This window comes from Vidua macroura, chromosome 1 (genome assembly GCF_024509145.1).
Source record: "Vidua macroura isolate BioBank_ID:100142 chromosome 1, ASM2450914v1, whole genome shotgun sequence".
NCBI classification, from domain to species: Eukaryota; Metazoa; Chordata; class Aves; order Passeriformes; family Viduidae; genus Vidua; species Vidua macroura.
The window spans coordinates 61,639,262-61,664,680 of record NC_071571.1 but is presented as its reverse complement, the minus strand read 5'-3'; the positions used below and the strand labels follow the sequence as shown (position 1 = coordinate 61,664,680).

Genomic DNA, 25,419 nt, shown 5'->3' with positions numbered 1-25,419 from the left:
AGTTCAATTTACCTATTCCTTGTATTATTTCAGTCCATAGGAATGCAAATCAAAGTACAAAAAGGGAGATACAATCTTACATTTACTTACCAAGACCTTTTATTGAACATAAATCTTAGGACTAAAAAATTGGCCAACAAAGCACCATGTTGCTCCAACAGAACAAAGTGCTGTCAGCTTTAACAAAAATTGGATAAATCAGCACCTATTGTGGTCCAGGACTGGAGGAATACTGCTCTATCTTTATAAAGAGACTGCAATTCAGGTGAACCTACTTGGTAGGATGTAACAGTAGGGAGTCCTCATTCTCTAAGGCTCTGTAAGAGCTCTCAGAGAAGTTCTGAAGCTGATGAAAAGGTAACTGACATTTGACATATTAACACAGAAAGGGAGATTTGATAAAGCTGCCAAAAAAGAAGCAGTATTGTTGAGCTTATAGTCATCTCCACAGAATTATGCTGTACACTTGAAAGAAATTGAGGAAAGAGAAACAACACATAATCTGTAATCCTTAAAAAAAAAAAAAAAAAAAAAAAAAAAAGCAAAGACATTTATCTAAAGCTTGATCACTACCTGGTCCAGTGGAACTTCCACAAGAGTATCTTCATCTTCTTGCACTTCAACTGCCCCCCACATTTCAGATCCCTCTTCTCTGTCTTTGTAAATATCTTCACCTTTAATGGGAAAGATAGAGTGGAAGGAAGTGAAGTCCAATGGTGACACAGTGTGGCTCAACTACTGAACTGCACATTCAATTTTGCTTCTGAGAACAGCTTTCTGAGCTGACCCATCATTCCCCATACAGTTCTTTCAAGGAAATCTTCAGTCTCCCATTACTGTCAATCTGTTTTTCTTTCCTTTTAACAAAAAATACTTACATACTATACCACCTGGGGAAGGGGGGAGAAAAGACAAAGGCAAAGGGAACTGAACAAAGTCCTGGATCTGAAGTTCCTTCACTTTGGGCAAAGGTCCAGAGTGAATCCGAACTAGATACATTACAACAACAACATAATACTTCTGTTTCTACAGTCAATTATAGTATCCTTTAGTAATGAGCATTATAACATACATCTATCAAAAATGTCAGTCTCTGAATCAAAACCAAACATCCTGAATCAGGTTAGGGTTAAAAGATTAAGAGAAACAGTTCCATTAGTTCTACTCCTCAACTCTGGGCACATGCATGTAGATCTATGGTTGAAACTCCACATCCGCATTAAAAACCACATACTCCTGGAAAACAAGGATTAACAGTTGCATTTTGCAAAGATTTTACACCATTTAGTTTAAGTAATTTCTTTTTCCTGAGTATAAGAAGTAACTAGAGGTCTTTGAAGTTTCCAGCACAAGTCTTACGGTATCAGCTAATCAGGAAAGTGACTATAGGTACCTACAGAAAACAATTTCCAAGTGATTCACAATCCTCTGTATTTTCCCCTAAACTGAAAACAACCCAGAAACTAAAGGCAAAAGTTACTCCAAATCATCTCTCTCCATTGATCTAGGAATGATGAAGATGTGTCCGTATCAAACATAATATGTAACTAAAGTAAGAAAGACAAAAAAGTATTTCCACTGTTTCTGACTGCCTCCTAGTTCTTCATAAAAGGATCTGAACTTGGTAATATCAACTGACCATGCAAATTGATCTACATTGCTGCATGCTGCTAAATTAACATCTTTAGTGTAGTACAGAACCACTTTGGTGGAAAAATAATTAATAAAACCCCAAGACCTAGAGAAATCCAGAGTCCATCCATGTAAAAAGTCAGCACTGACTACTCTGGTAGTTTTCCAGTTACTTTCTCATCACGATGAGAGCAAAGGGAAGAGTTTCTGAGGCACCATACCACTGCAAATGGCTGACTGGAGGGGAGGTGCCAGATGGCCTTGGACAGTGGCCTGACAGTCACTGCCCAGAGGACCAGAAATGAAGGCCATTCTCACAGTCTGAAATGAAGCGGCAGAAATGGGAGTTTCTATGGCACATCACAATGAAATTACAAAGTGGTACTGCTGCGTGCCGTATCCCGGAGAGAGATTTCCTGATGGACAGAGCAGCTTGATTACCCAGGCATCAGTCCTGCTGGAACCTCCCCACCCTACCAAAAGATCCATACTACTCGTCCTCTGAAAGTATCCCTGTTGGAAACACCAGAGGGCTCTTAGCATCATTGCTTGGACTCTTATCCTAAATAACTCACACATTTTTCAAGACCTCCTTTTCGTACTTCACATGACAATAATAATTTTCTTCTTTCATTTCCTTTTTCTTGGGGTTTATTAAATACAATGTATGTGCATGGATGTTCCATTGAAACCAACTGAAGACATTCAATACTTGATGGCAGTAGGATAAATCGCGGACAATCTACCTCTATATATCTTACAAATCCTCTTTGACACAAGACTTTTTTGGGTTTTTTGACAAAATCTGCAATAAAAACATGGAGTGGCTGAGAATAACAAAAAAATGCATCTGAACAGATGCTACTTGTACTTTTTCAAATAATCAATGCACTTCACATTTCCCATTTTTCTGAGCTCTGTAAGAGACAGAATGTTCTGTTTCTTTTACCTGGTATTATCATTGTTGCCTCTCATCACAGGCACTTGAGTTATAGATTTCCACCATATTCTGAGAGGAAAACATAGTGTGTTCCCTAAAAGCCACCATGAAGACTCTCCTATTTTAAGGCCTTCCCTTAAATATGTAAGAAAATAACCTTGCCCTAGATTCCTTGGCTCACTGAACTACAAAAAGTCAACTCAGTGTCTGAAAGAACTGCATTTAATATCACCATCCTTCCATTTAGACTCTGTAATAACACCTTTGCCTTCAAGGTCCCCAAGTCTTTCAACCAAAATGGGGACTCTCTGGCCTCTAGAGGTAAAAAGGATTTTGGTGCAGAGGCAATTTTCATCAGGTTTTTACTCCAGGGCAAAAGGAGGAGTACAAGGGAGATGAACACATGTTAGCCCTAGAGGCCAAATCCACTCAAGAGCTGAGGATTCTTTATTTTAAAGCACCTCTTCTTAGAAGAGCAGATCAGGCTCAGGGCTATGCTGAAGAACCCAAGGTGAGAGACATACAGTATTTTGAAAAAAACTTATTCGTGGAACCAGAAGGGAGCAGGAGAGAGGAAAGAAGACTGTAAGTTTCAGTAAGGAATCATATTTCTCATTTAAAAGAGAGTGCCCAAAAAGGTAGTAACAGCAGGATTTCAATAAGCAAAATCTGAACTCTCCATGGAATTTCCTCCAAGCACTTTCTAGCAGGTGTTTGCTCAGAAAGCTGGTCATAAATGAAAAGATATTAGTTGAAAAGAACTCTGCACAACACTGCAGCATCTCTCCGGGATACCACTGTTCATTGTCTTGCACATAAAGCATTCTCAAGAGAAACAGCACTCCTGTTCTTCCACAGACTGAAAATATTATTTAAGGAAAATAGAACATTTACAAAAAAAAAAAAGGAAATTAATTATTTGCCTCTGCACAAACATAAGAGAATGGAAGACAGATGTCCAAAATACATATACAGATGGGGAATGAACTAAAACACTTAGGTCTGAAATGTGCCAAAAGAGATGAAGGAAAAAATGACACTAACTGAAAAATGGGGAAGTTGTAATACTTGAACAAAAAGTTCCAAAGGAAATGGAAAGGAATGCAATTAGCCTTACATTAGGACACACACTGCTGTCTTTTGTTACAAAAATGAAAAGAAATACAGAAATTGCAAAATAATTTACATTAAATTAATTTGAATAAATAGAGCATTATGAAAATATCTTAAAATGTTAACATTATTAGCATTGCTACTCTACAGCCAGAAGTATTTAAATTTTCTGCATGTGAAGTTACAAATATCTGGAGGATGGAAGCTGAGTGAAAAGCCAACACATTTCTTGCTTGTTTGATTCTGTGTCAAGATCTTGTCAATAGGAGTTTGCAGGCCACATTAATCACAATTATCAGTGCTCTGAATTACTTCGAAGGAAATGTTTTCAGTTGGGTAACTTTGCCTCATATTTTATAGATAATGCTTTTTTGGTTTAGGAATTAAAAATATGAAAAAAATCTTATTGAGGCAATATTTCACATCTCCGTGACTGAATCATTAGTCAGTTTCTTCACATGTCTCAAAGGGAGAAAAATGAAGAAATCATTTTAGAAAATGTCATAAATTACATGGAAAAACATTTTTGCAAGTCTTCATCCTGCATTGTTATTGGCTTCTATTGCAATCTCTGCTGAAGCAGAAATATGTGGTGTACCTTGCCGAAAAGAAAAATTCCAGCACTTCCATTAAATGGAACATTTATGACTACTCCAAACAGTTCATACAAAATTGTAGATTAAACACGCTCCTCTTTTATCAGTCAGCTCTGATTTTCTTTTGCCTCAAACTACCTGAGAACTGACCACAGACAGGGCCATGGCAACACTGGGGCAGAAGTGTTCTGAAAGGGGATAAGAAAGCAAGGTAGGTCTCCCTACAGCATTGCTGGTAAGTATAAACAGAGGATTTATTTCAGTTAGGTTCTCAGTTCTCCATGCCACAGCAAGTGCAGCTTCTGTCAAGAGGCCAAGCAAAATATTATTGAAAGTTTTGTGAACTTCTGTGAGGATATTCTTTCATGGTGTCCAGACAAAAATAAGATACTGGAGTTTTTACTGCATGACAATAGACTACCTTGAGACAAAAATCAGGACTATTTTTTATACCCTAAACACAGAGAGTTAGGTAACCGAAACATCTCCCATTATTTCTGATTATCTTAAAGCAGGGTCATGTTCAGCAATTTAGGTAAAAAGGGGGAAGAAGAACCTGCAGAAGGGCAAAGAACAGATCATTCAAAAGGAGCAGCCAGGTGGAGAGAGAGAGAATATGCAGAGGCTGGAGAATAGAGACACTGAGGGAGATGATGAAGGCACAGTGATGTTAGAAAAAATATGTGGAATGAGGAACTGTATAAGAGCAAATAGAAAGATGAGGAAATACTAGTGAGAAAATGGAAGCAATGGGGTCCAATGCATTGACTGGAAGGCAGAAAAATGGCTTTTAGGGAGTAGAAGAGTAGAAGCTTGAAAGAAGGACGGGGGGGAAAAACAAGTCAGCAGGCACCCAAGCTTGTTTAAGCTTCCCAGAAGAATCTTCCTTCAGAAAAGCCTGTGAAGAGGAATGCTGTTGGACTACTACCTACCAGCAACTGAATGTCTATATTCCCATGTTACCACACACACAGAAGTGCAGAAAAGAAAACAGCAATGAAAAAAATGCTCCTTGTTTTCAGGCAAGTATTTTTACTGATTTTTTGTTCATATTTATTTCTTCAACAAACAATACTTACCAAGACTCTGGTGAATGGAAAGAGTTCTTACAGGATTTTTTGGTTTCAGGCTGAAGAGTTGAATGAAAACTGCAACTGTAAGTGCTTTCCTATGGAGTTTCTTCAACAGTTGTGCTCTCTCCTGCCTCTTCTACAGCTCCATAATCCCACAAAGAGAGATGAGGCTCTAGAAGATCCTCAGATCCTCTAGATCCCTAGAGATCTAGAAGAGGATCTAGATGGCTTAAAGCTCTGAATTCCTTGAAGTCTTGTCAGGGTTACCAGGAAAGGGAACATTTGGAGCCTGGTAACAGCCCTGCCAAGGAAAGGTAACTATTGCCTCAAAAAAGCCATGGACCAACTCAGCCTGCCCCAGGTAAATCCAAATGATACAGGTGTTGAACCATTGGCACCTACTTTATGGCCAACCTCTACAGTTAGGAGCAATGAAGGCACACAAATAGTAAGAAGAAATTTTCAGCTGAAAAAGGCAGTGAAATTACAGGAGCAGGATGTTACAACTACACTTAGTTTTTGGTAATTAGGCTATGGGTGAGAGCAAGGCACTGTGGTCAGGTTTGGATGAGAATCTTGGAAAGGATAATGACTGGTAAACAGGGGGTGAGGTTTCTGATTTTGTACTTGGCCTAGGTCTATCTCAAAGTAAGCAGCTCAGGATTCAGCTGCTTTCACCAAAGATAGAAGGTGGTACTGTATTCCTGCAGAGCTTTTCAGCTCTGTGACTTTGTTGCAAATGGACAGATGAAACTAATTCAATTTAAGACAATTTTAGGACTTCTTAATGACTTGCACAATGACTCTTAAAAGTCAAAGAGCTTCATTTTGAGAGTTACTTATTCTGTCTTGGCCCTTACCCATGTCAGCTCTTGCTGGCTTTGCAGCCCTGGGGAATTCATTTGTGTGAAAGGGATTCTGCTGCCCATTCAGGAGAAATTTCTAGCTATTTTCTAGGTTTTTTTTTTTTTACTTCCTAATCTCCTGATAGGTACAGAACAGATAAGTTGCTCACAAGAGCAAATTTATAAATGCCCAAAAGATTTTGACTAACAACATTTCACTGGTCACATTTTAGTAGTTGTCTCAACACAGAAGGGTTCAGTGTATTGTGCATTCAGTTCAGTATGTAGAGACAGAAACCACAAACTTGTGCATGTATAACCAAGCAAGTCCTGGCTAAAATGCAATGATCATTTTCTATTTGATGCCATTCAGTATTTGAGCAGGAATTCTTTGTCTACACTTTGATAAACAAGGTTATATGACTTTATTAAATATCAATTAAGTTATATATTTAATTATCTCATAAGAAATATGTACTTTTTAAGCACTAATAGTACTAATTTAAGCACTAAAGTACTAATTAAGCACAGGAACAAATAACTTTTATATAAGCTCCTTTCCCAAAAATCATTAACTGAAACATTTATTGCAGCAAAAATTACAAAATTATAGAGATATTAATGAATTTCAAATTTTAAACTCATTAATGTTTAGTAATAGAAATTTTAAAAGTCATTGTAATAATAATCAGGCCTGAATATTTTGTGGAAATCTGAGGCATTTCATATCTGCAAGCCCTATAAGTAAGGAAGGAAGTTAATATAACTATAAAAAAAATTAATGTGACTTACAACAGAGGCTGTATCATAAAAACAGTAAGTAAAATTAAAAACAAAATGTAAAAAATAAAAAATGGCACATAAAATTGAATAGTTTGCTGTGAAGAAAAAGGAGGACATCTGTTTATGCCTGCATACGTCATAATTTTATTTTCTTGTTTTGTGTGTGTTTTGGGGTTTAATTAATTTAAAAGTATCACTGTTGAACAAGGCCCATTTCCAACAGAGAGACACTGATAGTTTTGCATGTGTGTTCATGCCTGTGACTCCTGTCATCAAAATGCAATGGAATTGAAAGGAACCTGCTAGCAATATACATATGAAACTGTTGAAAATACTAAAAAATACATATTTTTCTTCCCTTGATACCATTGCAGCTTCAAGCTTTTAAGCAATTGCTTCCTCCCTTTCAAAAATTTTAAATCCATAATATAATTTGATGCTATTAGAGAATGCTGACATCTGATTACCTCAACAGAAACTGCAAAAGGTGCTTGTATGCAGCACTCTCCCTTACTGATAGGAAATATAGTAATGCAGGAGCAAAGGAAAAGCTGCAATAGCTCAGTCATTTTTATACATCAACAGCTACAAAAATAAAGGACTGAGTGTCATAATACAAGGCGGTTTTTCTTCCCTCTCCCTGGTTTGGTCCTTCATCACACTCTCTGTGGTTCTAAGCATCTAATTTATTAATTGATTTAAATTACAGATCACTAAGGCCATTTGCATTTTTAAATTAAGAAAGCAGTTCTCCTTCAGCCACATCTTTTTAAATTCCATGCCTGTTCCATAATTTGGCCTTCTCTTGAGTACAGTTGTGTGCTAGGGGTTAAACTGTCACAAAACAAGTGAAAAAGCCCTGAAATGTCTGTCCTGGTCCCATCATTCCAAACTTGTACACCCTCCTGCTAGGAATTATGCAGCATGCTTTCCTGCTGATGTATTTTCCCATTTAACATTTTGTGACGTATTCACTTCCCTAAAAGCAAACCCAAAGAAACTCATGTGTTTGAATAAAGTGGCTGCAAAGTTTATCATCATCTTAGTTCCATACTGGCATTAGAACGCTCTGGCTACCATGATCCAGCACTGTAAAAATACCTACAACAACACCTACAGCAAAAAGAGTTCTCATTTCTTGCTACGGATTTCTCCTACTGTGCAGGGAATAAGCCAGGAGGTCTTGTAAAATCTCTTCAAATGAGAAGCTCTCTCTTTCTTCAGAAGTCTTTTCACCTCCTTTGACAATACCAGAGTGATATGGTCTGTGTTTTAATGGCAGATACATTTTAAAATCTTAAAAGTTGTCAGCAGAAAAACATAGACAACAATTTTAGCTCACAATGCAGAGTGGATATTCAGCAGCCCAGGTTTAGTTGGCAACTCTTTGGCAATTCATAATTTTACTGAAACCAATTCAGACCAAGACAGCAATACCTGGGGTTCTGTGCAGCTTTCTTTATAAATAAGGGTTGGCGTTTTTCTTCCATTTTTTTTAGCCAATAACAAATCTAGGAAATTGAGATGACTGCTAACTTCTAAGACCTCATAATACTTAAAAATAGATCTGAAAAACTGTGGAGTGGCTCTACCCATCTCCACTCTATGACTTCTTCTCCAAATCACAGAAAGAACTCAAACTCCACAGTCTATTAATTCTAGAACTTCTTTTACAGTTTATATAGGGAGTTATTTTGCAAGCCATGTGACCCAATTAAACTACTGTATTTGAATGGAACAGGCTTTAGATGAGGGTTCTCCCCTCCAAACATTTTCTGCTACACTTCTGAATTTGCTACTTTCCTGATCAACTTCCTACACATACTCTTTATAGGATGTGGCACAAACCAAAAAATTAATAGCTTGGGGCTTTTTTTGCTTGACGGTGGTTTGCCATCTTTTTTTCTTTTTTAAACCTCAACCAAGCTGCTGATAATTAAATGTACCTTTGGTGTCACTTTCATAAACCCAAATTCTGCTGAACCAGATGCACTAGTCTAAGCTCTAAACCTGCCATTTCCAATTGCAATTACTGTTGCATACAATATATTCAATATTATTAAGGTTTCTATGAGTGCAGTGGAAGTCTGATCATAACATTAATAGTGTGCCTTATAGGTTACAAACACCAAAGCAACAGCTCACAGTCTTCTGGATTTGCCCTGAGACGTGGTGAATTTAAATCTTGCACAAAGAGCTTTCAACCCTAGGAAATTCTTTAATCACCTTGATTTAAGAGGATTATGACATGAATCAGCTGTAATATAAATGGCATGCTGGTGAAATTCTCAGTGTATTAAAAAAATAAATTCAAAGTAAATACACAATTAGCCCAACTAAACTCAGTTGGAAGATTAGGTTAAGACTTAAATACATTATGTGCATAATTCTTCAGATGTTAAGACCCAGGAAACAATCATTTTCAAACAGTCTAGCACTCAAGAGAAGATTCCATACAATGCTAAATTGACAGGGGAAAGGACAGCAGATAATACATGGTACATTTGCTACTATGAACATTTTATTTTTATCTATTTCTATGCACCCCAAAATATGCATGTGTAAACTCACTTTGCAGTTTATTAGTTTTAGATTAAAATTAATTAATCAGTTAACAGCCAAATGCAGCCAACTAAAATGCCAAAAGTCTTTTTCACTGTCCATCAGGAAAAAATAAAATTATAATTAAAATTAAATAAAATTCCTAAGATAATGATAAATGCTTCCCTTACTCAATCCAAAGCCTTTGAATTTGAAGGACTGTTTTGGAATAAAACTGCAAAGCCAATTTAGAAACTGCAGTGAGCCTTGAGAATAGACAGTGGAGCTGTACTGATCAAAACAGTACTTGGGAGTCACCATTATCTCTGTGTTCCTGGAGCTGGCTTCTAGTTTTCCATGAAGAGTAAATCTCCATTTCAGAATAAGACTCCTCACTCTAAAATGAACCTGAAAATGTCATCATTCAAGGCAGCAAGGAAGCAATTACATACCTACTTCATATATCCAATACTTCAGCACCCAGGCTAAACTAGATTTCTAATTTCACTGTCAGCTGAGAGGATAAACCAATCTGATTACCTGCTTTTAAGGTATTTTCATCAGCAGCCCCACTAGTCACACAACCACTGTGAGGGTCTGTCTCACCCAGAGACAAGGTGAGAAACCAGGACAGAGCAAAGGAGATTCTCTGCTGACAGGGAGACTTTTCAGAACACTAAAAGCACACCCATTAGGAGAAGGGGAAGAGCTTGAACAGCCTGTATTCTGCCCTTTCAAGCTGGATTGTATGTTAATGCAGGTCTCCAGTGTATGAAGAAGTACTGAAAACAACAGGTGAAGCAGTGCCCCCAGGAAAGGGAATGTACCCTTTGGATCCCAACATACTGTCCCAGCAGCATAAGTTCCTTCCAAACCCAAAGGGAAGTATGACAGGTCCTCAGCAGACACGTAAACAAACCATACAAGCACAGGATAAGTATGAGTACGCACACAGCATGTTTCACTGCCAGAGGAAGCCATGCCCACTTATTTGTATTCTGAAACCCAGAGGCCCAGTATCTTTAAATGGACTTTTTTTGTTATAAATAAAACAAAAAAAAACCCTACAGTTGTAGCATAGCATTCACATTAACTTGTAATGAATGCTTAAAATGTAAAAAAAAAACCCCAATATTCTTTGCTCTGTTAGGTTCTCAGCACACTTCCATCATTTTAATACTAAGCACACTACAGTTGTGCAGATTATGTTTAAAAGCTGCATGGCAATAAAGAGAACAAATTGTGAAATAAACAAAGCATCTGAGATAGTAAATAAAGGAAAGAAAAAATTGTCTTTTTGATATCAAAATGACAAGGTAAAACAACAGTTAAAAGAATCCAAAGGAAAATAAAAAAACTTTGGGGAAAAACAAATTAGAGCTGGCATTAAAACTCACCAATCCCTGTTAGAAAAATTCAAAAATTAATAGTATCACCTGAGCATTGAAATGGTGGTATTTGGAAAAACCCTGATGAAAATGTTGATAAGTGAGAATGGGACTCCAATGAAATTATTGAACTTCTAGGTTCTCTTCTAAAAAAAAAAAAAGCAGTTCTAGAATTAAAAATGGTACCCATAATTAAGACTGTAGTGTTCAAAGGACCTGAAGGAGGTCAGAAAAAAAACATGGTCAGAACCACTCCCTGGGACCCCTTGTAAGTGGCAAACATACAGGAAAAATATGGACGAAAACCAGGGGAGTCAGAGACTGAGCATTTGTTGAGAGTAAGTCTCTCAGGAGCAGGTAGAATATTGCTGGATGGAAGTGAAGCTGACGGATACTGGGAGCCAGAAGTCTTATTAAACATAGGACCTGAGCCTATCAGTCAACCCCATTCAATAATCAGCAGGATTGCACATTGGGCAGGAGGAACAGAGGTTATGGAAAGAGCAAGACCAGCTTCCATACCCACGTGGTCATCTCATTAAATATTCACCTCTGTTACAAGGCACGGTATGGACACTTAAACAGACACATCCCAATCTCCGCAGAAGTTGATCCTAATATGTTAAGACCTCTATTGAAACAAGCCCTGATAACATTGAAAATGTTTTCAGTAAGTGACAAGATAAAATAGAGAAGACAAAGACAAGACAAAGAGGAGGTGTAAATGCATAATGAAGTGTTACAAGATCCCCAAGATGACCTATCCTCTTGGGCAAGAATCTTGCATGACACAATAAACCATGCAAGGGAAATGGGCTGGGAAACCCATCCTGAAGAACAAACTTGGGCCTTTGAGAGGGGCCCAAAAACTGAAGTGCAGAGACTTCCTGAGTGCCAGGTGAGGATTTTTAAACCATACCCTGCCTGAGATAGAAGGATCAAAACACCCCTGAAGTAAAATGAGCTGTGGAGGAAGGTGGTAGCTTTACATATTCCCCATGGAGCTCTCAGGCAACAACCAATGAACACTTCGTGAAAAGAGTGCAAAGGGGAAACATGAAAGAAAAAAAAAGCTTTCACAGAAAAAACATACCCGCAACCCTTTGAGGAGAGGAAAAGAGATGAAAGAAAAAACCTCACTAAGTGCTGGGACAACTTTGAAACCTGGTGCATTATGACCTACCAATGGACTGATAAGGACAAGCCCCATAATTACTTACCAGTAGGACCTAGAAAACATCCTTTAAAATATGTGATTGATAGAGGAGCTCAAATTTCACTAAACACCCCAAAGGATGCTGAGAAATTAGACATAAGTTTTAAAAGAAATAGGGCCCATGCACCAGAATCGAATGAACAAAGTAATTTATGTTATACTGCCAAAATCTGTTTATGTTTACCTGGGGAAAGACAATGGACCTCACACACCCTTGCAATCACAGAGCATGAAGAAAATACTTTAAGATACAATATCTTTAAAGGAGAATTTTGTCAATTGCCTGATGGGAATATCAGGCCCACAAAAAGTTTTCTGAAGAGAATGAGAAAACTTCTTCAACATGTAATGGTTTTAAGCATGTACTGACAGAAATGAAAGTGGTATTTGGACTGTTAGCTGTCACTAAAAGCACGTATGCTAATGCCAAAGCTACTATTTCAGGGCTCTATAACTGCTTTTCCAGTCTTCCTGTTCCAGATTACAAACCAAGTGACAATGGATCACTCTTGACCAGCATGACGGTATAGCACTGGGACAGAAAGGAGAGTATCAAAGGAATTTTTCATATTATTATGAAATTATTAATCTTATTATCCCCAAGCAAACAGGATGGTGGAATGTGCTAATGGTTTGCTGAAAAGCTACTTTACACCTCATGCATCTAGATGGGATAAAAGGTTATCCTCTGTATTATATGAGATAGATAAATGACAAGGACCATGGTATAATGTGTACTTCTGCAATGCTGGCTTTCTGTCAAGGGCAGTCTTTGACAATGAGGGTTGGCTGGGCAAGAGGATACTCACAGGGCAGCAGGGCTCACAGCTCCTACAGCCTGCCTGGCCTGTGCTTCAGGTCACTCCATCTTGAGGTGTGACCGGAACAGAATGCACAGAAGACAACAGTGTTGCAGGAGGTAACCCTTCAGAGTCATCATAGTACCTTTTCTTTTAACTACTTCATTACAAGCTACTGAAGTTCTGACTACAGTGGAGCTCCCACACTCCACTGAGTGAGTGAGTCAGGAGTGAAAAGACTTTACTTTCAAGAGTTACAATAATAGACTAGTTATGATCATCAAGTCTAACCGTCAACCCAGCACCACCACCACCATGTTCACCATTAAACCTTGTCCTCAAGGACATATCCATACTTTTTTTTAATATTTCCAGAGATGGTGACTCCAGCACCTCCCTAGACAGCAGGTTCAATGTTTTATAACCCTTTCTGTGAAGAAATTTTTCCTAATATCCAATCTATGCCTCCCATGGTGCAACTTGAGGCCATTTTCTTTTGTCCTATTACTTCTTACCTGGGAGAAGAGATTGAACCACACCTGGCTACAACTGCCCACTCCCACTTTTACTAACAGGTCTTTATATATGGAGGTAAAATAGAGGATCACAGAAATAACCAAGAGCTTCTCCAAAAATACACTTGAGCTCAAATTAGACAATCGGCTGCCTTGAACATCTTCTCCTAGTTACACAAGACTCACAAATCATGGAAAAGCTGAAGTGAGATGTACTTCAATAAACTTCTTCACTTCTTCAATAAACTTAGAGGCTTTCCAACCAATTCTGTCAGCAGGTGGTGGAGCAGTAACAGCATTACATACAGAGACATAAGTATTTCCCCATATATGTTCTATCTATCAAAAATGGCCATACATATTAAAATATATATATATATATATTCTAGATCTTTAAAGAAATGGGGGGAGAAGGGAATATCACATTATAAGATAAGAAAAACAGTTTCTCAAAGAGGATGTTTATGCCTAAATTTGCAAACTGCTGCTACTGCTGTCACAGCACAGAGAAGATAAAATTCTGAAAGGGCCTCCAGCAGCTCTGCTGTAGAATTAGTCACAGCAGTTACCAGCTAACTGGAGCTTCTGTCTGTGTTCCTCCCCCAGCCTCTAGCTGTTTTGTTACACAGAGTCAGGCAGGTAATCAGGGATTCTCAGGGACAAAGAGGGGTCCTTTGACAACACCAGCTCCTTTTCTTCACCTTATTGCTGGGCAGAACAGTAGGAAAATGGTGAAAATGTATTTTTCATTTTCCTTTACCAAAAGCATAATGATAGAACCATATAAGCTAACTTCCAAGGTATACTAAAAATCATATACTGCATCTTGTGCTCTGTAAATGAAGCCAGGAATGTAGTGGCTACACACAGGTGCATTTCCTAAGCAGAAAGTACTTTGGCAATTCCAGTTTTCCAGAGTAAATGGACAGTTCAATAATTATTCAAGCATGTGATTCTACTATTTCTCTGGTCTAACTGAAGACCAAAAGCCACTATGCTACCACAGTGTTTATCTCAGTACTGACCATTATCCTGAAGGACTCCTGTGGAAGCTTTTACTGTCTGTTTTACTTTTGTAGAGTGGTTTGAAAAGTGTCGTCTGGACACAGAATTCTCTGGATTCTGGCTTTTTTTGTCTTTCCTTTTGGTCAGCTGAGGTGAGGAACTGTTTTCTCCCCGGTCACTGGTAGATTTAGATTGCCAATCATTTCCCTGAAAAGAAGAGGATGTAATTATCAGTGATAATTAAAAAGTTTATTTTAAAAATTTCATTAAGGACTGGTATATACGTACACTATCCCAGTGTATGACCTGACTAATTAAATTCTCAACAGCTTCCAGAAGAAAGATCACATATTTATTATAAGAAAATAAAGTTTCATTTAATGAAAAGAATGGCTAGATTAATCTATGCATGCATGCATGCATATTATATGCAGCTATCTCTCATCCATATGTGTGGACACCCACAAGATATAACACATTAACATGACTTGTTAATAAATCACTGTCTGTGTAAATGAGACCTGGGCATTATTCTAAGTGTCAAGAGAAGCTGGAGGAGAATGACAGTCTTCACAGGGCAGTAACATATTCAATGGAATGTGAACAGAAACTTGTATGTTTTATTGCTTACTTCTTTTTAGTGGCTCCAGAGACTTTTTTTGTTTTGTTTTGTAAGCAGTGAATGGACATGATCAACTATCACAATTATAATGGCAGACTGTGAGCCTAATTCCCTGCTGTCTTGTACTTGTACAGTAAACTGCACTTATGGAGAACCGGTGAAAACAGATACTTATATTCTATTTTGGTACTAAAATTAAATCCACAGAGGACTCTTCTTGTAGCAAGGTGGGGTTAGGCTCTTCTCCCAGTCAACAAGGAACAGGACAAGAAGAAAGGGCTTCAAGCTATACCAGGGTGGTTCACGTTGGACGTGAGGAATAATTCCTTCACTGAAACAGTGATTAAGCGTCAGAACAAGCTGCCCAGAGAAGCGGTGGAGTCACCATTCCTGGAAGGGTTTAAGAAACAACTGGATGTGACACTTTGTGCTATGGTTTACTTGACACAGGGTGATAGGTCAAAGATTGAACTCAATGACCTGGGGGGGTCTTTTCCAACCTTAATGGTTCCCTGACTCATTTTGTACACATATAAATAGCTATACAAGACACAAAGCAGTGAAGGATCAAGCTCTGTATGAAGTGGTTACCTAGAATAAAACATATCAGATTGCAAATTGGTTTAGGGACTTTTTCAGACTCAGTGTTCAGAAACACAGTTTTCTGCAAAATGTTGTGTAAAAGGTTCTGTGTTTTTCCTTTAGGTATATAATTTGAATAAATAAATTATATATATATTATCAGGTTTCTAGGAAAGACCTCAAGCCAGCAGCTGATCTTTGCTATGGAAGCTTTTATCAAAAACAAAGCAGCTTATCACAACAACATTTTCTCAGATTTCTTCTAATTGACATAGCAAATAGCTACAGATTCATCAGGCTTTCATAAGCATGTCACCACGTGGCTGTGGGATTTTTTTTTTTCTTCAGATTTAATTAAAACTTTCCATCTGCCAGAATTTAGCTGAATTAGAAATTTGATACTTACGTTGCCTTTAGACTTTCGAGATCCCACAATTGGAGGTAGTACAGAGGTTTTGGAACTGCAGGAATAAGCCATACATTAGAATTGTGTACACTGTCACAGGCACAGACACTATGTATCTATAATCAAGGCAGATAACACCAAGATGGCTGTGGCAACAGAGGTAATTGTTTTTTTCACTACATGTTTTCACTAAGCATCACTCATTATGTTTACCAGACTATGCTTAAATGCATAATCATTAACTTATTCAAAAACTGCATTACCCCACAATGTATACTTTATGTACCAAAACCTTTTAGAGCAGTATCCAGTGAATTACTACGTGAATGTTCCTTACAATTTCCGTTTCTTTCCTTTTATTTCAATGAAATGGTCACAAATTTTCATGTTTCCCAAAGGTACAAAAAGCACAAATTTCTCCTTACAGACACCAAGTTTAGGACTCTATTATGTGATTGATCTAGCCTACAAAAAAATAGACCCAAACATAAAGCGATCTTAAGGGATCTTAAGTAATGTTTTCATAAAACATTACTAACCAAGAGTAGACCTAAACTGCTGTAGCTGCACCCAATCTCATTCAGATGTACACATTTGTATCCCAAGGAAAAAAATATATTACTATATATATATATGTGTATATATATATATATATATAATAAGGATTACTTTGACTTAGATTAATTTTTCTCAGATGCTAATTTTGTGATACATGATCAAAAGAATGCTTATGAGATGAACTGGTCTTCTGAATTTCCATTTCTGCTTTTGTTATTTTTATCTCAGCTTTCTCAGAAGCTGACAGTGAAGTTTTGCATCCATACTAACCCATGCATCATTCTTGGAATAATAATTTTGTACTTTACTGGTGGCACTTTGTAAACAAATTGACACACGCAAACACACAGAAGGGTATCACACACCTTTAGAACTTACCCCTGTGGCCTTCTTGTTGTAGATTTGGACAGCAGATCACCATATGGCAATTTCTTAAACTTTTCTCTACCCACTGCAACATAAATTTGCCCATTCTCCAAGTCTGACCCATTCTGAACAAGCTTTCCATCTACAGTGTAGAGTCTGAAAAATATGAAAATGCATTAAGAGGACTGTAAGCTATGTTAATCCAAACTCACTAAATATATGTTGAATTTCCAGATATGAAACCCAATAAAGTACAGCGGAAACCATACAATGATCAGTAACTACATTTTTAAAGAAAAAAAAAAACAAAACACAAAAAAAAAACAGAACAAACAAACCATCAAGGAAAAACAGCAAAATAACTAAAATCAAAGTGTATATAAAACTAATTAATTATGAAGTGCTATAATAGATTAAATACTCCCATAATTTCTGTAAAGAAATAAATTATATTTCTAAGGTCTTCAATACCTTTTCTGTGTTACTTTGGAAGGAATCTATTCCATGAGTTCCTGACCCCCTCTCCTACCAAGTTCCACCTTCTATCTGTGCTCAGGGAACTATGCAGTAACCTGGAAAGAACAGGGTATTCATGCTTGAAAGCCCTGTCCACCTAACACAGACCTTGCCAATATTGCATTTTTATTGTTACTTTGTGTAGATCAGAATGTTGGAACCTGATGGGATTAACAGGAAATACAGTACTACATTAAAACAAGAAGCCATGTATCTTGGGCACATACCAATAATCACTGTGTCTATTACACCAGATGGATTTTAACCATAATGACCTCTTTTTGAGAAGAAAGAAATGCATCAGGGACTGGTGGGGGGGAATTTACTTCCTTGTCAAGTTCGTGATTTTATCTTAGCATAGCCAAAACAGTGAGTAAGGAGGAACATTCAATAACAATTTAGCTCTTTCCTACAAAGCATGGCTCAAAACTCAACAATATTTATATTTAATTTAAAAGTCAACAATAACAACTTTCATTAAAGTCTTAAATGCAGGAATGTTGAATGACTCTCTAGGGAACATGTTCCAATATATGATGACCATTACTGTAAATTTCTTTTTTCTTCTGTTCAAGTCAAGTTTCCTGTATTTCATTCTGTGCCCATTGCTTCTTGTCCTATCACTGTGCACCACTGAGAAGAGCTTGGCTCTGCCTTCTTCACTCATACCCACCAGGTATATACACACATTTAAAAGATCCCTCTGAGCCTTCTCCTCAGGCTGTGGAGTCCCAGCTCTCCTCACACTGCAGGTATCTTCAAGCCCTTCCTCTCTGTGGCCCTTTGCTGCACTTGTTCCTGCATGTCCACGTCTTTCTTGTATTACCCTCGTGAAAGCCCCCCAATTTTCTGTGTGTCTCCTGCCATGTGGGAACACACTTCGATGTACAAAGACTGAAAATTTTGAAAGGTGAAATTGCAGCTATTTTAAATCTAGATCACATTGCTGCTTCCTCGTTTGTATTACTTATATTTATTTCATAGTGCAAACATTCCACAGGCATGCCAGCAATTCAAAGATCAATTTATGTTTCACTACCACAGAGTCTACATCAGTTACACACAAACAAGGAAAATAAAACAAGCTATCAGAATATCAGCAGGAAGCCTATTTCTGAATTAATCTTGCTGTGTTCTGCTAGATTGCACTTTGCTTTGGGAACTCGGGGGAAAAAACAGCAAATCAGCATACCACAGCTTCAGAATTGTTTATATATTTTTAAAGGGATGCAGATATAGAGGGGTACATACAAAATAATGGAGTTTCTTTTGTTCCTGATCTTTCATTTTGCTTGTGCTTTAGTGTTATATTTAAAGCGCAGAAGTTGTTTATTTGATATAACTCAAAAAATGTTACAGATTACCTGGCAATCTTTAATTTTAATTTTCACCCTGAAAATAATAATCATAATAGTGAAATCAAACATAATCAGTCTCTGAAGATGAAAATTAAATAAAAAATGCATTTTTTAAAAATGGATCTTCAAACAAATAACTAACTAAATGGACTTAAGCACACACAAGTTTTGTGACACAAATTTCTGAAGCTACTTTTTTACAGTTTCCGAATTTTGAAGCCACAATTTTCACCCACCCACTTTGCCACAACCATTCACAGACCAGGTGAGTTCTCTCTGGCTTGTATTATGTAACAAAAATGTTCTTGTGGTCACTTCTTCTGAGGATGACCTAAGTTTGCTTTGTGAGATGTCAGTGGACTTCCACTGTCCCTCCTGAATCTGAGCTAAAAAGTAACAGCCAAAAGAAAGCAAGCATACACGCTGAAAAAGGGAGACAGCAAAGACACAACTTCTGGGACAATGTCCCTAGATTCCCACAATCTGGCAAGCAGAAAAGCTGCTTTCCCATCATCTCCCCTCTCGTATTTCCTGCTTGCATCTCTATTCTGATCAGGGTGATGAATAATTTCTTTTTTAAAAAGCTCCATGTGAAACTGTGAGACTTGGTAGCTTTTTAAGTCTTTTAGTAACATGGAAAAGAAAAAGCTGCCCTGTACATAATGCAGGTTCTTGTAAGTCCACTTATCCTTCTTTAATGAGAAATTATATCTTCCCAGCATCAGTGGTCTTACCAGATCTCCCCTAATGCTAACATAGTTTCATTAAACCCCAGCAAGTAATGTGTAAGTTATTAGAGAACTACAATCACTTTACTAATGGATTTAATATGTATTTCTAATATTTTAAAGAAAAGAAAATGAAAACTGAGTTAATAGAAAACCAGCAAGGGGAAAATATTAAATAATTAAAAATGTCATGTACATTATCTTATTTTTGAAGGATTAAAGATGAGCACTGAAGGGAACATCTCAAAGGAATCTTAGTTATATATTGAATGCTTTCATGTACAACATTCAGTTTCACCAGAGTGACACCAACTAACGAGAATAAAATGTGAAAGGTTTTTAAATTGCTAAACAACCTGAGAGCACAAAGAATTGGTATGTTGTAAAAGTCTTTCCTCGTTTTGTTCACTTCTGAATTACACTAGCAGAGAAACAGATCCAGAAAGTTTCAACACATGTAGGTTTACTTTACTGCAAGTGAAAGCCTAAGCAGCCAGCTAATAGGAGCAAAGAACTGCAGGGCTGAGAGGAAAAACTTGGTGAGAGCTAATATTCAACAGCATTACCTTAATCTTCTCTCACTCTTATCAAACAGGAAAGCAAGCAGAAGAACTAAAAGACTACCTTATCTTCTCTGTTTTGAGAAAGATTTTGCAAGCTTAGCCTCAGACATTGCATCGGCTGTGAAGAATGATTTTCCACAAAAGGTCCTTTCCCACCTGATGAAGAAATTTCTGTAATGTGCTCTGCATGGGGCAACACTGGAATGTCAATAATTTGCTTGCACACCTTGAGAGCCCACTTACACTGCAGTGTTTTTCACGGACATCACATCTATCATTTTGCTCTAAAATTTGTAACTAACAAATGCCATTTTAGGTAACTTATTTTACATTGTAGAAGCCTTAAGGGACTGAAACTGACCCATTCAAGAGGTGACCTCCTATTCCTCGGATACCTCAACAACTCAGACTAGCTGAGATACTGGAACTGGCAAACCACAACAATAACAACTTTGGACTTGGCTTTTATTAAGAGGCTGAGGGCCGAATATGAAGCACATCCTTGTCTTGCCCCAGGTATACAAACCCCAAAGAACCCATAATATTCTCCTTGAAATTGTTTGCCCCAATGAATTTGAAGAACTATCAAAATTAAAGAGTAACACACAGCACATGTATCTCAAATTCCAAACATCTTCACCAACTTTACCACGCTCATTTATTTCATTATGACATGTAACTTATTTATTAGTACTAAATGTATTGTGTTATTATTGTATTATTACAGGCCTTCTAATTAAATAATTAATTAATAAATAATAATTTTTAAATATCAGTTTAAGCAAATGGCAGTTTTTTTTTTTTTTTTTTTTTTGTTAATAGCAGTTAGAAATGAAACATGAAGGTTACTTAGAGTCAACGTATTTCCACTTTATGGCCTTTTGATGTATTTTAATTTTCTTAGAGTGAAACTTCCCATAAAATAGGAATGATCCATTATATCTATCTATGGAGTTTTAGAAACATATCTAGGCATATAAAATGTATCTTGCAAATATTTGGCTTCTTTATACCTGTGAACAGCTCCACTTCTGAGGGTAACTTTTCCTGTAACCATTTCAAGAATATGATCCCAGTGATTCAGTGTTTTCCTGGGAATGAGGAGGCGCACTGCAGGGCTAATAAGGTCTCCATTAGCAATCAGGCTGAAATAAAGCAAAGTAAAATAACTTGGAGGAGCATTTTAAACAAAGCTCACCTGAAGTGAACACCCTACCACCACCCCCCCGAAAGGGCAATCCACTAAGTGAAAATTCTGCTTACAAAATAGTGTAGGGCTCCTGGAGAGGCTTTCGAAACCGTGCTGAAACGGTGATCCTGCTGTGAGTAACTGGCTTGACCTGCAAGAACAAAAGAAGAATTAGAAGTTACACAGTCCTCATAGTCAAAAAAAGTTTACCCTGACCACCATCAGCAAGTGGGACTGCATGTCTGTAAAGCATGCATTTTATTCCATTCCAGCTTCACCTTCTACATAGCCCACATAATTACTGCTGTAGTTTTATGTGTATGCTGAGTAACAACCACAGCACAGCACACCACAGTGCACCATAGCACAATACATGGTTTGCACTGAGGAGACAGAATTGTATGGACATCTTTGGTTGTTCTACAGACCCAAAGAAATACTCCCAAATGCTGTTCTTGCTGTCTTAGTCTTTATTGCTTATAAGCATGGTGCAGGCAATTTAACTATCTTTCCTTTTTAACAATAAATGACATTGCTAGATCTCTCTGCTATAATAACTACTTTTGGTCTTGTACAGGCCTTTAATCCAAATCCATCAGTGATTTATAAAGGTTCCTGAATACTTTGCTCATTTTAGAGGAATTACTCAAAAGTGAGGTGAACTGCAGATTTTCAGCCTTCAGAATAATACACAGGCTACTTAAATCCCAGAATTATTCCCTATTCTTTTTTGAATAGACACTGTACTGAGATCAACATTAATGTTGTTGTTCTGAACAGAAAGTTAAAAAAAAAGGGATAAACCCAAACTCCAAAATCATTAGAAAGATTTTTTTTTAATTCTTCATCATTAGCAAATCAAAATAAGGTGTTAAACCCAAACATTTAAAAGTTATAGTACATGCATTAACAAGTTTGCTACATTTCTAAAATAAAATACTATAAAGGCTTAAAGGATTAAATAGCTGGTGTGCAGAGAGGCATGCTTTCAAATAGATGTACGAAGTTTATTTAAACTGACAATTTTCCAGTCACTGTGTAAAGCAGTCTAATGACATGATATTTTGCAGTTTTATCACACTCTGTGCTAACTTAACCAGTACTTCTTGTTTAATTTGTGGGAAATAGTCTGAATTCCAGTGCTTTTAGTCTTTGCTTGGATTTTCACACAAACTCATTTAGTAATGACTAGAATGCTTTCTAGAACTTTCTCGTGTATGCACTGAAAAGAAAGGTGCTCAACCTAGTAGATATTCCAAATGAATGAAAAATTATTATTAAAATAATCAAATCTGACTTCTCACATGGGTCAAAGAATGTCATACAGCAAATTCTGCACCAAGCACATAATTTCTGGAGGCGAGATAACAAACTTAGGAGAAAAGGAACCAACAAAACAAAAGCAATAATGGCACTCCTTAATGTATAATCATTTCAAGTAAAATACAATAACAGGTAAGTCTGTTGAACAAAATCTGTTTGGAATGTCTGCTGAAAAAGAAGTACATTTATTCTGAATTCAACTCACTTCAACTTTTTGTGTTTTTCAAAGGCCCTTGTGAGCTGTGTAGCCCTCTCAAACATTAGTTTTTTGAGAGACTCAGAGGACATAAAAGCCCACAGTGGTCATGGATGGAGAAAGGCAGAATCAACCTTTGCACAGCTCTATAGACTAAAAAGACTAAACAGAAGCAATCAGCCCCAGAAGGGCATGGTGATTTGAAGGTCAGTGCAAAGGGATATTTTGGCCAGAGACAAATACAAGAGGAGAGACGGCAAGAAAGATGCTACTACTGCATTGTGCCAGCATTGCTTGCAGACCAGACTAGGAAGCAGATTCCTGGCATGGCTGGGGACCTTCCCTTTACACAAGCAATTCACAAGCTATTTGCATTTACTCCTTAAGATCTATTTTGTAGATGCATGTTTGTTTTGGCCTCATACAAAGAGAAATTTTGTACTAGACTGTACATAAGCTATGCACTAATGCCTAAGGTAATTGCAGTTCACAGTCTTGCTGTCAATTCCAGTGTGATCTGAATCAGGTGAAAGATTCACACCTACTACTACAGGCTTGGAAAGAGAGTAAAATGTTGTTATCATACAGCTTATTAGGGAAGGCAAAGATATTTTTTGAGAACTGCCAAAAAACTTAGGAGCTCAGCCATTCTTGCAGAAACATTTGAAGCATATTCTTCAGAGCATAACTAGTCATTTATGTCCCCAAAATTTGAAAGGAAAATTTACTGGGAAAAAAAGAAAATATACCTTAAACTGCAACATCTGACAACATTACTATTGCTGCTGTCAGCCATTAAAGGGTTATTTTCACAATGTAAGCAATCTAAATAAAGAGCTTCAAAATACAGGTGGAAAAAAAAAGATAACTTTCTAAAGATTATGCTACTGGAAGCTAATACAATACTGATTTACTTCCATAGCATCAGGTCCTAATGTTTAGGCTCCAAACACAGGTTGCACACAAAATGGGAGTTACTGAACCTAGGATGCCCTTACACCTTTCTTTGAAGCTGGCAGGTTGCCAGAATAGTCCCCTATAAAGTATCAAATACATAAAGACTAAAATTATAAATCACTTTTTCTAAAAGTTGATTCCACATCCATTCCTGATGCTCACTTATGCTGCTCAAGCTCTCCCACAGTCTCTCCAAACAGTCCATCAAATTAAGTTCTCTGATGCAGTCTGTAACACTCAGGTTCCAATGCACCACACTTTACTGGAAAAGCTAGAAAGCATTCACTAAGCATAAAGGACCCCTTTAGGATAGCCCTAGGTGTGTCCTATTACTTGGTTGCTCCTGCAGGCTGATGAAACCATTAATTTTGGTGTAGGCTCCTCAGAAGGCCACCAAGTGATTGCATGTAGCCCAGTCACCAGACCCTGGAGAAAACAATAACCTGATAGATGTTAAGAACCCCTTTATTATTTGAAAGACTGACCCTAACAGATACTGAAGTATCAACCTGGAAGTTTGTCTTTTGGGTTGCTCTCTGAGGATCACTAATATTTCTGGCAGCTTTCTGCACCTTACAATTTCAGGTTTGTTATTCAACAAGCAAACTGCAGGGGATTATAACCTGGGGCCAGCTTGGGCCAAGACTAAATATTTGTCTGTTCTACCTAAGCATGGCCTAAACTGGAACAAAATATAAACTTGCATTGTTTATCTAATACTGTTTAAATCAATGTACCTTCTGTATTAAAAAAAAAAGAAGAGAATATGTTAGTGCAATAATAGATTTGATAAAGTTAAACTACAGAAATCATTGCAAGGAAGCATGCTCTGAAGGCATGTTCTATAAAGATCACACTACACTGTGATTAAAAAAGGAAAAAAAGGTAAGAAAAAATCCACCACTTCCATACTATACATGTTTCTTTTCATTAATCTGACTGTTCTGTTTGTAGAGTTCAGAATAACTTCTGTCTGATCAATGTTAAGCTATTTATGGTTGTGAAAAGCAAGGCACCTAACTCCAAAATTCAGAAGTACACATTAATAAAAGACCAAGTGCTCATCTACAGTAAATCAGTCTATTTCCTTTTGAGGTATATGGAGTTCCACTAAACCATCCCAGTGGAAGACCTGGTCCAGGGGTTAATTAAAGAATACATAGTTCTGCTCCTATTATGTTTGTAGGAGGCACCACATTGTTGCAGTGTCTGGAATAGCCTGACCCCTCTGGCACTGCAGAGTTACATATTAACAGCAAAGTGGTCTTGGGTGAAACTTTGTGCTTACATAAAGAGACCAGCATCACTAGCCCCCTAATCCCTTTATTTTCTTTTCATTTCACTAGCCACATTCTCTGATGATGTACATCAGCACTTTTCCATTTACATCAGCAACTGCAAGCAGATTTACATTAATCAGCGGTCTGACCCCATTATGATTTTATCTTTAAATTTTGTACATTTTCAGTTTGTTTGAAAAGACCCATTTAAGGGCAGCTTCCATTTCCTAATGACAAACATTGCCAACAATTTATAATTTGTGACGAGATGCTTATCTGAGGTATTACACGACAACACACAGCAGCAGCACAAAGTGTCCAGGGGAGG

At 37.3% G+C, this 25,419-nt stretch overlaps 1 protein-coding gene across 1 annotated transcript in view; it reads right to left on the bottom strand.

Annotated features, from left to right (window-relative positions):
- DCDC2 (doublecortin domain containing 2) overlaps nt 1-25,419 on the bottom strand; it is a 53,600-nt gene that overhangs the window by 12,026 nt on the left and 16,155 nt on the right. Inside the window, exons 5-10 of the mRNA XM_053984636.1 lie at nt 21,410-21,486; nt 21,160-21,291; nt 16,994-17,137; nt 16,058-16,112; nt 14,468-14,654; nt 574-674 (exon numbers count right to left, since the gene is read on the bottom strand). Coding sequence (XP_053840611.1) covers nt 574-674; nt 14,468-14,654; nt 16,058-16,112; nt 16,994-17,137; nt 21,160-21,291; nt 21,410-21,486 — 696 coding nt within the window. The remainder of the gene's footprint in view (nt 1-573; nt 675-14,467; nt 14,655-16,057; nt 16,113-16,993; nt 17,138-21,159; nt 21,292-21,409; nt 21,487-25,419) is intronic.